A 12,114-nucleotide genomic window follows, 5' to 3' on the forward strand; every position below is an offset into this window, starting at 1 on the left:
TTCAGTGACCTGAGAGAGTCCATGTCACACCACAAAGTTATAACATCTCTGAGGACAAGAGTGATGAAGTGATATGGGAAATTCAGGTTCAGAATTCTCATCTCTATTCAGCAACATATCCGATCATGACAGATATGTCCAAGAAACCCGGTCATCTGGCTAACTATTAGACTGACCTTTGCATGTGTTTTTAAAGGATGTTTCTCAGCTCAATTTCCATCTCTGCCCTCGAAAAGTTTTATAACCGTCACAAATTTGGATACTATTATGCAGTGTATTCACTATTTGTTTTTAATACTTGGCACTGTTTCTATTAAAGCTCAGCTAACACTTGCCCTTCCCTTCTTCTAACACTTGTCCTTCCTAGTCTCTTAATTATATGGGTGCCCTATTCATTTGTTAAAACTTGATTTGCCCCCTTGATTTCAACCAAGTTTTGATTCTGACGATTCTTGAATTCTGGTTCCCAACGTTTAAGCCTTTCTAGGACCATTTAAATCTTCAATGTAGAATCATCTACAACTTTTAATTAATATCCTCCCACTCACATTCTACTGCTTCAATAAATGATAGTTTGAAGGCAAGAGCTCTGGCTTTTTTTTTTTTCCATCTTTTTGTTCCCAGCACCAAGCACAGTAGGTACACAATAAATATTTGTTGTAGTGTTTTCCTATGCCATTCTCTGACAAAGCCCAATAATTCAAGGAGAATCTGCAGCAGCAGATCATATAAATATACAAAACAGAAAGAACCTAAGGCATTAGGAGTTTTATAAAAGATATTTTCCTCATTGCTCCATTGCTCAAATGGAAGGAAGTTTTGACTCCCATTTTGAAAAAAATAATTTTTTCTTCCTTCATGATCTAGGACTAAGGTATAACTAAAGTGTGATAAGCCATAGATTTATGCTCACTTTCCACATTAACTATTTCCCAAGGTAGGCACTATTGGGCATCACTCAGATTAATCAGTAAGCCTTCCATAAATGGTTCTACTGTAATTGATTATTCTTACTGGTGCTGGAGATAAAATCTTCATCATCATCAATGCCTGATCCAGAATAACTGGGGTGTTTGTCTCTTTCATCTTCATTTTCTTCAGTTGGTTCCCAGCCTGCTGAGATGATACTTGAATCCGTACCTGTTGTGGTGACTTATGTTAGTGGCTGAACCGGATGCCAAGCAACCCATTTGACAAAGGAAGAAAATCAGGCACAGAATGTATAATGGAATTCCCAACATTTTAAGAAGAGTGAGACATCTGAGTTGTGTACCCCCAAATTCTTATATCCTAGTCTCTGAAGCTAATGCATAGATCTAAAAACAATTGGCTGTGACCTTTACAACTGAACGCTCTCTTTAAGGAAGTTAAAAGAATAAATATGGACATAACCCCAGCAAAGAAACAAAAGAAGAGAAGGCCAATAAACTCTCCCCCTTCCATGCTTTCAGATTATTAACTTATTAAGCATGTGCCATTAAAGCTAGGATGTCAAGAATAGAATGAAAAGATTTCACATGTGCCCATTTGTTTTGTCCAGCCACTTTCAGAAAACTTTCGGAATCCAAACACATCCATCATTTTTTAAAATCCCATAGGTGTATTCACTAATTCACTATTTGTTAACTCATCTGTTGGCCCTCTAGCATCACATCACCAGAGCTCTGAACACAAATGCAAACTGAATTACCATCCTCAACAACAGAGTAGCATCCAGCCACAACAAAATTAGTCAATTCACAGAGAAATCATGCCTGGCATTTCTTAATCAACCAAAAGAGTCGACCAAAGTGGACTGGAGCCAGGATTTTGAGAAATTCTCATGTTTTCCCTTCTGGACACATCATAGGAAGGAAGATGGAGACCCTCAGCCTCTTCTCAGTGGTTGCTGTAGAAGATGTCTCTTTCCTGAAAAGGCTTTCATATACTTTCAACGGGGGTCATGCTATATTTTGGAGTGACCATTTGTCTTTTCTTACTATCGGTGGCTGCCCAAAGAATAGTTCCACTGAAGGAGAGTTTCTATATTTTTCTAGCTCCAGCTAAGCTATTTTATTTTCTCATGGAAAGTCAATAATTTTTAATGACTTTTGTCATTTTGGAACATCTTTCAGAGTCAAAATTTTGTTCTGTCATCAAGAAAGATTGGCCCCCTTTCATAGTGCTCTTATTAGCCTCCTCTGGGCCTGTATTAATTCTGTGGAATAGAAAGAAGAAATCTCCTTATTAATGCTATAAAGTCAAACATATGGGTTTCCAAGTTCATGATGCTTCAAAAGTTATCAGAAACATTCATGAAACCAGAATGGACTTTAGGCTAAGTATCCCCGAGGTCAATGAACTATTGAAAATTGTCAAGAGATCTTATGAAATAATAATAACTCATTACCAGCCATTATCGTTGTTGTGTGAAGATGATTCTTGGACTCTGATGGTTGAAACCACCATGAAAGCCAATCCTGGGCTTCTCGCCTCTTGGTTGCTGTTTTGGGAGTTGTACCACTAGAGCTCCTCAAAGCTGTTGTAACCATAATTGAATTGATGGTTGAAAGGTTAATTATCAGTTCCTAAGAAATAGCACTGTATATGCTTCTACTCTTTTACTACTCCAGAGAGTCATCTATACTGAGTATAGATGGTGGGAAGAAGCAGAAAAAGCACAGAAGTTCCACTTATTTTCAAGGCTCATACTGCAGGTCATAGAATATCAGAAATGGAAGGACCTTAAATATTATCTGGTTCATGATCCTTATCTTAAAAAGGAAAAAACTTGCTGGATGGAATGTGCCTTGTCTGGAGTCAGAAAGGCCGAATGACAGAGTGTATGACGGTAGTCTTTGATTTTTGAAAAACTATAGCATAGTAGAGGGATTAAATTTTTGTCTGGCTCCCAAAAGGTCAAACCAGGACCTGTGGTGATAATTGCAGGGGGACAAATATTCTTCCAAGTGTTGGTTTTAAAAGGTTATATTCTAAACTATCCAACAACAAACTTCCTCATAAAGTATCGTATTCCCCACCATCAGAAAGGTCACTTAGTAGGAAAACTGTGTAGATCACATGATTAGAAGTATTGATTGAGTGGGGCACCTGAGTGGCTCAATGACTGAGCATCTGCCTTCGGTTCAGGTTGTGACCCCTGGGTCCCAGGAGCAAGTCCCACATGGGGCTCCCTGCGGGGACCCTGCTTCTCCCTCTGCCTATGTCTCTGCCTCTCTCTCATGTTTCAAATAAATAAATAAATAAATAAATAAATAAATAAATAAAATATATTTTTTTAAAGTGCTGATTGAGCTAGACTATTGAAGATCCTCTCCAAATCTGAGAGTCTATGATTCTGAAACCAAGCTCTCCAGAGTCCTCGCCTTTCATGTTCTATGCACTTTATCTTGGCCAACCAATATCATTCTCCAAGAATTTAGGGTATGATATTTCTGCCAGCAATCCCAGACATGTAATCCCAGCAATCCCAAACACGCAGAAGAATGCCACATGAAAGGGAAGACGGAAAAAGATGCCTTCCACCTCTTTCCATTTCATGTCCAGATCCTCCAGCAATTTTGCCCATGGTCACTTTTTTTTATACCAACGCTATACTTTGCAAAGCAGAACAGGACATTCTGAGTCCATTTTTGAAAAGAAGGAAATCAACTAGGAAAGATGGACAGAAATTAAGTGACCCAATGATCTCACTAATAGGATCAGAAGTAAGAGTCCTGGTTTGAAAACTTCCCCAGACTGCCATTTCTGCCACCATAACGCACACCAGAAGAGTATTACATAGTAGATTAAAAAACAAAAAACAAACAAACAAAAAGAAAACTAAAAAAAAGTTGAAGCAGAGAGGCTGAAACCATCATGAAATCCCCAAATACAAAAAAAGTCAGGTGTCAAGAAAGCCCAGAAATGGCCCAAAACAAAGCACTGGCAAGAAAAGTTTTTCCTTCACAATGTTTGTTCTATGAAGACAAACATTGTAAACATTTAACATTTGAAAATAGCATATTCTTTTTTCTGCAGCCGTCTCCCACGTGACCTTTATCACCACGATACGCAATCACAACAAAACATCAGCACTCTTTTCCTTACATGAATATTTGTTAAAATAAAAAATATACTCTATTCAATGTGTTATAAACTAAGCCAGTGTTAAGGACCATTTTTATTACTCCCCTTCTGCAGAAAGAATGCCCAATTATTTTGAAATATGGCCATATCCTCCCACAACCAAAGTTGATAAATGAAGATATGCTTGTAATCTCCCATTGTTATAGACCTGGAACCTTCTCCTGCATGAGCTCTCAGTTCAGAATTCTTTGCAGGGATTTAGAGTTACTACTCAAACATCCAGGGAGCCTAGATTCTGATGGAAAACAACAGGTCACTCGTCCACTTTACAGTTGAGGATTTCAGTATCCAAACAAGTGCACAGGGCCTACACTTTCCATCCGTAAGTCCGCATTTCCTTCTATTATTATTGACTGCGATCATTAGATCGGCAGAAGGTAGGAGTCTGCATTTTCCTTCACAGACTTCCTTCAAGAGGGTATATTCTGAATGGATCTCCTAATTGAAGCTTCTGACGGAAAACTAATTCTGATTCTCTGTGCATGTTGCCAAAGGGAAAACAAGTAGAACGTAGTATCCAGTTGTATTCCCAGATCCACAGGCCTCTCTGATAAAAGAAAGGGTACCAGATCCTGATTCTCTCAAGATGGAGAAGGGACATCGGTGTGAGACTTCAACATGATAATGGATGTCCTTCTCCTTGACGCTGAAACTCCTGGATGCAGGACAATGGATAAGCAGAAGATATAAGAGTTTACCTGTTGTTGCTGTTGCCGTGTGATCCTGAGTCTTAGGCTGTGAGTTACCAAACCAGGACCACATCCAATTATTTTGCTCCTGAACTGCTGCATGGCTGTTTGAGTGCACAGCTGAAGTAACTGGATCAATTACGAAAATACCATTTAGTGAGATCTTTTCCTTTATTCTCAGTTCTATGTATATATAATGTCTACACCTTTAATAGAGTGAAGATTAGAAAAGAAAGATCGAGCTCTGGTTTTATCATCCCAGTCTCCTAAAGTCTCTTGGAATCTCAGAACAACATGAGAAATGCAAATTTTGAAATGTCTGAATTCAGGGCTACTCATTCTTCAAACGGGACCCTCTGTATACAGGCTAAGAGCAAAATCAAGTAGGAACTTAACAACCTGTGAAGGAAAAGAGATCTTATGTCTACTTGATGGGGCGACCCGGCCATGAAGTGAAGGTCTTTGATACAGCATTACATAAAGTTGTTGTCCTTCATTTATTTTTGGGGTGTCTTTAGAGGTGTTTGCTTGTATCTTTTGGGTCTATCACTTTATGCAGGTAGCTTATGATGACAACTGGCATTTCCAAAGCTCCACCCACACTCATTAACTTCAAGTCAAGCTTTATGCTAGAGCAGGAACTTGGCAAAGGGTGTGTGTTCAAAATGTTGAAAGCAGATAAAGTTTTGTCAAGTTTCCATCTATCACTTTCTGACATTGTAATTCTAATTCAAAATGTGTTTCCAGAAAGGAAACAAAACTGCCCAAGTTAGAGAAATTCTGGACTCTATTCAAATTAGAGAAAGGATAATCAGTGATATTTTGCAATTTGGAATCTCCCATTTGACTCTCGAGTAGGACTTGAGTCCAGAATGTTTCCCGGTAGAAGAATAGCAAAGATGGTCAAAATAAACACCTAAACCAGCTGAGATTTTTAAAAGCCATTTTGAGTTATACACCCCTTTGAAAATCTGATATAAGTTATGACTTCTGTCCTCAAAAAAAGTGATCTGACACATACATATTCTCAACATTTTATATATTCTTTCAGGCTCTTGAATGCCTTATGGCCTATTATTGAACCTGTTGGAGGGCCATGAATTCCAGGTTAAAAGCTTTGACTCTATATACACCAAACACCAACAACCTGTGCAACATGTTCCATGCTACAAAGGACACATTTGCACAGAACAGAGAGTAGAGAGATGGGAGCCAATTTCACCAATGATGCTCCCAGATAAACCTGAGCATCCCCCTGAGGCACCCCATTCTGCCCTTAGAAATTTTATTAAAGATGCAGAGCTCCTGCCACCTTCACCCCATAGGAGACTGAGAAGAGATCAATGGGAAGGAAAGATACAAGAGCAAGATAGAAATAGAAATTGTTTCTATTTTCCCAAAAGGAGTCATATAAGATTTGGGGAAAGTGGAAAGAGCTATTGTCTAGCCAGCAGAGTTTCCAGTTTTCCCCACCCAAGTAGGCCACACCAGACCAAAAATATATATTTATATATTTCTTTGACACCCAGAAGACAAGGAAATAGAGCATTCTAAGGTAGGAGTCTGCTTCCTGAATTAGTTTAGACTTCTGGATTCCAGAGAATTCCAGATCACCAATAGAAAAGAGGCTGACGACATGCCTCCAGGAAGGCTCTTCCAAGAATAACATTTATAATAAAAAGCCTGTTGGAAGTCAAAACCTACCCAGATGGTTGTTTTTTATGGCTTTTCCTATTGCCACCCACTAAGGACCCTTAAGGAAGGAATGAGCCCACCAACCTAAAGACACACTTCTCTGTCCTCGGCCAGACCCCCTCTTGTCCTCTTGGTTGTATTAGGGAGGATCTACAGTCACTCCCTCCCACCAAGACCCACCTTTAAGTCCAATAGTCATGAAGCTTTGGGAGTCTTCTCACTGGGCTCAGAAAATGGGGTCTATTCAGGAACTTACCAGTGGTGACTTTTTCTAATATGCCATGGGCTACTTTCAAGTTCCCATGCAATTTTTTTTTCTTGGACATTCTTCTTTGTATGAATTGATTTATTGAGCTGCCATTGGCCATTTTTGATGCTATGGCCCTTCAATGACTCTCAGGCTAGCCCTGGACTCACTTTGTTGGACCAATGAGTCTCTCTCTTCCTGAACTACTAAGAGAAACTTAGCTAAGCGCTCTGAAAAGAGGAAAGCACAATTCTTTTCTCAACCCAAATCCTGAACTCTGTTTAGTTACATCTCAAAGCATTCCTTCTCCTTGATTTCTGAACAGTAGATGGGCTCCACAATGGAGAGTCCAAGTCTGAGTCAGTAACTAGGGCAACATTTAGCACAGAGAAGGCCTCAAATATTGGTTTATATTTGGCAAATATTGGTTACTAGCTAATGAATCCTTATTTCCCTTCAGTATGACTTTCTAATGGTACTTACCACTGGATCCCAAGCATCAGAATAGGCTTGGTACATAGTAGGTCCTCAAATTAGGTTTGCTGACTACCTAGCTTGGGCAGGAAATGTGCAATCCTTAGGAGATGTGCTATGACTGTTCATAACATGTCCTTGTTGCCTTTCTAAAGCACATGTGCAATACTCATTATTTTACATAGGCTAATAATGGCTTAAATGTTAATTTCACCTGGTTCCTAAAAGATATTTTGCCATGATTTTCTTCTTTGGTGGGAAATAATACTTTAGCGTAGACTTGATCTGCCTCTCACTGAGACCACTAATTATTATGTTTGCCAACGTCTGACAAAATTGCATGCCCTGATGATAGGCACCTTCCACATGGTAACATTAGCAAGGCAGGGAACTCAAGAAGCAGCCAGCAGCCAGCAGCACTGCCTGCTTGGCTTCCCGAAGCTCCTCTCAAGAAGGGTCGTCCATGGGACAACAGACAACGAGGTGACACAACTTCAGAGAACCAGTAATCTGGGAAAGCAGGAGCAGTTTGAAAACGTCTGCTTCCTGACAATGCTTCAGAGGATCTGCAGAGAATGACCAGACTCCAAGCCCATTTGTCCCGCCCCCACAGCAAGCTGCTAAGAGAAATCTGAAACACTGGTGAGCAAGTCACCTTGTGTTAAATCGTAGCTCTCTGAAGGTTGCCCTGGCTTCTGGGTGACAAGGCACAGAAAAGAGCCCTATCTTGAGCATTCACAAACCCGTGAATGTCCACCACAGTCTCTGGAGCCCGGAGTTCCACCCCTCAAGAACCATAGTCAGAACAAAAGAAAATCCACAGCATACTAGGAAAGCTGCTCAAGAGGCAGATGTCCACTTCAGTTTGAATAATACTCCACAGAAGGAACACAGCCAATCTGGAAACCTGTTTTAAAACAAACCATAGGGAAAAAGCAGAGAGGGAAGCAAAGGAGGCAAGAGGGAGATGCAAACACTTTCCAGTGAAAGTGGAGCACGAAGGGCAAAACCCCAAATAAATCTAACGCAATGTTTACATATTTCCACTCTCGCAGTCCTAAAATAATGAATTATCCACGCAACCAAGCAAGTATTAATAGCCTTCCCCTACAGGCTGGGATAGACAACTTTTAAGTAGATTTAATTTGATCAGTTAACGCCATCAGATATGCTTCCTTAGACCAAAAAAAAAAAAAAAAAAAAGAGAGAGAGAGAGAATTTTTTAGTAAATCATGGGTGCTGAATATGACGGAATATTGTACCATTGATAAGATAACATAAATCAAGTTAAAACAGAAAAGTATAAAGTTGAACAAAGCCAATGGAATGGCTTGCATACATTGTAAACCCAACTTTATGAGGACAATCTTATCCAAAGGTGGATAAGAACAAGAAGGAAACATGTAAAAGTAAAAATAGCTTCTGTATCATGCTTGAATCGTCACCACATCCCTGGGACAAGAGAACAAGAAAAATTGTTGTACAAAGCTTCCAGTACAGCACTCCTTATTCCGAGGTAAGCACAACAGTGGAGTAGATGGAGGAAAAAAATCATGGGATGGTAGCAGGCAAGACATACAGGGCACTGACAACCACCATAGCCCACCTCCCCAAATGCCGTCCCCAACTTCTAGACACAGGAGACAATCAACACACAAGGGAATGCATATCACCCAGGAAGATCAGAGACATTTTTTGTAAACAAATCACCATTGGAAAGCACAGTGACCCATTCTCCTTACTGGTAATGGGGGTATGCTCTGAGTTGCTAGACACCCTGGGACTGTCTTGGTCCTGGGTCGGGTATGCAGTTGGAAGGTGGGTGTGGAAGATGTTGTAGCCTGCCGAAGTGCTCCTTTCACTGGAGGATCCACTGCTCACATCATCGTCAGTGGGGTTGCTGGGGTTGATGTCTTCAGGGTTGGTTCTGTATTCACCCTTCTGGCTGTAGCGGGTGCCATCACGGTTAACGATGGCTGGGAGAAAGAGGAGACACTCTGAGAACTTGACAGCAGACATTTTCTGGGTGTTAGGAAAGACTGTGGATTATCAGGTGAGACAGTGACTTCAAAGCTCTTCTTCTTTGTTATTAAGCAAAACAACACCTAAGAAAATCTACAGCCCCCCAGCCTACCCATGCACCCTGGAAATGGGGAGGGGGAACGAGGGGGTATTTGGAAGTTCCCGTGTTTGAATCCCGGCTTCGTGTGCCCCTAGACAACACCGATGCTGAGCTTCCCATTTGTAAAATGGGGGTGCCACTAACCTTTGGCTCCGAGCACTGTATGATACATGGTATATAAAGTGCTTAGCATGGGATTCAAAATTTAGCTGGTCTCAATAAATGATAGCTCTCCCAGTGGTTCCTATCCTCCCTTTTCAAGGACGTGTAAAATCTGTTGCTATTAATTCCATCTACTTCTAGAAAGGATGTGAAGTAGGCGACAAAGAGGTCAGTAGTCTCAACAGGGAATAGATGTCTGCAAATCCATGAAGAATGAGGCTTTCTTTCTAAGGTGCGAATTGTGTCCGTCTAAGTGAACCCCTGCTCTGGCTAAGAAATCAGTGGGCCTAAATGCTGGACACAGCCTCTGCCCATCCTCTGTGAGATTCAACCTTGAAATTAAGAGGCATGGATGCATATAAAGATCAAAATCTTTGATTCAAACAAGCAAATGCCTAGAATGCACAGGAGAAGGAAAAGCAAGAATGAATTTGTTCATTGTTCCTCCCCGAAAGGATTTGCTGCCTTCAAGTCTGGGCCACTCACTGCACAAGTGGGGATTTAGCTAAAATTATTTTCTGCTATATTGCACTAGACTAAATGTGCCTTTTGTCCACCTGGCTTGTCCAAGTGGAACTATTAGCAAAACATAAATTAAAAAATATAGCAAGGGCGCCTGGGTGGCTCAGTCAGGTAAGCAGCCAACTCTTATTTCAGCACAGGGAGTGATCTCAAGGTCATGAGATGGAGCCTCCTATGGGCTCTGTGCTTAGTTGGGGGTGGGGGCTACTTGAGATTCTCTCCCTTTGCCCCTCCCCTCACTCGCTCACTCCTTCTCTAAAATAAATAAATAAATCTTTAAAAAAATATTGCAAAATCTCAAACACCCTGATAATCTCTGCAGATGAAGATGTGATAAGAAAATAGGACCAAACTCATACAGGTCTGGACTTTGAAAGGCATTTGGTGGGGACCCAGGAAATGGGACATTTGCTGAACATGACTATGGGCCTGGCATGCATCAGACATTGACCTTTCTTCCTCTTCATTTCAAATCTCACCTGTTGTTCCATTATCCAGATGAGAAAACTGAGGCTCAGAGAGAGTAAGTCAATCCTTTGAGATCACCCAGGTGGTAAGGAACTAGGATTTCAAACCGAGCCTGACTGAGACAGCACATCTCCCCTTCCATGAGGCACAGGTCAGGGACAATTTTTGACCTAACAGTGGGGGGCTGGATTTGCGTGGCCAGGTCGATTCTCATCCCTCTGCCACCCACCCCCACTGTTCCCTTGCACACTGAGGGTCTGGCCCCTAGGAGGCAGAAGTCAGGCCTCCTCAACACTGACACTTTTCAAAAAAAGTGAGGTTCAGTAGATCAGGGTTATGGTGAGGCCATAAGATCAGGGTTAATAAGTTGACCTCTGAAAATTTTGGTTGGGCTTTTCTGTTTTCGTACAGTGTCAGATGACTACTTCTCGGGATAACCAAGATGACTTTGCGGTTTAAATAATGTTGAGATCCCTACCAGGAATTATATGCCCCTTATAATTATCTTTCAGCATGCAATTAAGTCAAACAGAAAATTTAGGGGGCTGGAATGGGTCTCTCCCTAATATGTATAATTCCCCCTCGAGGAGCGAGAACATGGCTCACACTCAGAACCTTCAGCAGCTAGAATTAAGAAGACTATTTAATTTGTCCTACATTTAAGTGTATTTTTAAGGATACTGTTTGCTTATGACCAGTGGTTTGGTTGTTCACTTGCAGGAATTTGTTTATTCATTATTTTATTTTTTAAAGATTTATTTATTTGAGAGAGAGAGAGCATGAGCAGGAGGGGCTGAGGGAGAGGAAGAGGGAGAGACAATCTCAAGCAGACTCAACCCTGAGCATGAAGCTGGATGCAAGGCTTCATCTCAGGACCCTGAGATCATGACCTGAGCTGAAATCAAGAGTTGGACACTCAACTGACTCAGCCACCCAGGTGCCCCTGCAGGGTTTTTTTTTTTTTATAAACGTATTTTAAGTAGAAAAGAATGGGCTAATTAAGTGAAAAATATCAAGTAGATAATTGCACTGTGTACACAGATGTGCCAAAAAAAGTGAAAGTGGTTTCCAAATGACTGCGGTTTGAGGAACGATGTGTTGGGGTCAACCAAATGGTAGTTTCAAGCCACTGCAGGGAAAGGGGAAGGGGGCAGTGAATCACAGGCAATGTTCCTTGCCTTGGGGAAATGGCTGTTCTTCTCTTCAAATAGGAAACACAGAAAACGCGCCTAAACCCTTTCCCAAGAATGTGGTCACTTAATCAAGGTCAGAAAAGATACATACTTATGGTAATTGGTCCATCAAAGGCATTGGGGAGGTGTGTGACCGATGTACAATCTTCTTCAGGTGGAGCTATGGAGTAGCAAAAAGAAAAAGCATGAGAACTCTAAAAAATAGGAGCAGAACTGATACCCATTTCTAGTAGTTAGGATGGGGTTTTATTAAAATTTATCCCACATAATTCTCTTTTTTTGACTATTGAAATATGGTTGACACACCGTGTGACATTAGTTTTAGGCATACAACATGGTGATTTGAAAAGTCTACATATTACTCAGTGCTCACCACAATATGTGTGGTTACCGTCTGTCACCTTACAGCATTAT

General features: G+C 40.9%; 1 protein-coding gene across 7 annotated transcripts in view; it reads right to left on the reverse strand.

Annotated features, from left to right (window-relative positions):
* Positions 1-12,114, reverse strand: part of CD44 (CD44 molecule (Indian blood group)) — an 89,925-nt gene that overhangs the window by 31,593 nt on the left and 46,218 nt on the right. For 3 of the 7 annotated variants that reach the window (XM_041723339.1, XM_041723341.1, XM_041723342.1), the window contains exons 4-7: positions 11,792-11,860; positions 8,976-9,209; positions 2,390-2,518; positions 1,015-1,140 (exon numbers count right to left, since the gene is read on the reverse strand). In XM_041723339.1, the coding sequence (XP_041579273.1) occupies positions 1,015-1,140; positions 2,390-2,518; positions 8,976-9,209; positions 11,792-11,860 (558 nt within the window). The remainder of the gene's footprint in view (positions 1-1,014; positions 1,141-2,389; positions 2,519-8,975; positions 9,210-11,791; positions 11,861-12,114) is intronic. The other 4 variants (XM_041723343.1, XM_041723344.1, XM_041723345.1 and 1 more) reach the window with 2 other exon arrangements.

The sequence above is a fragment of the Vulpes lagopus genome, chromosome 11 (assembly GCF_018345385.1).
Source record: "Vulpes lagopus strain Blue_001 chromosome 11, ASM1834538v1, whole genome shotgun sequence".
Taxonomy (NCBI): Eukaryota; Metazoa; Chordata; class Mammalia; order Carnivora; family Canidae; genus Vulpes; species Vulpes lagopus.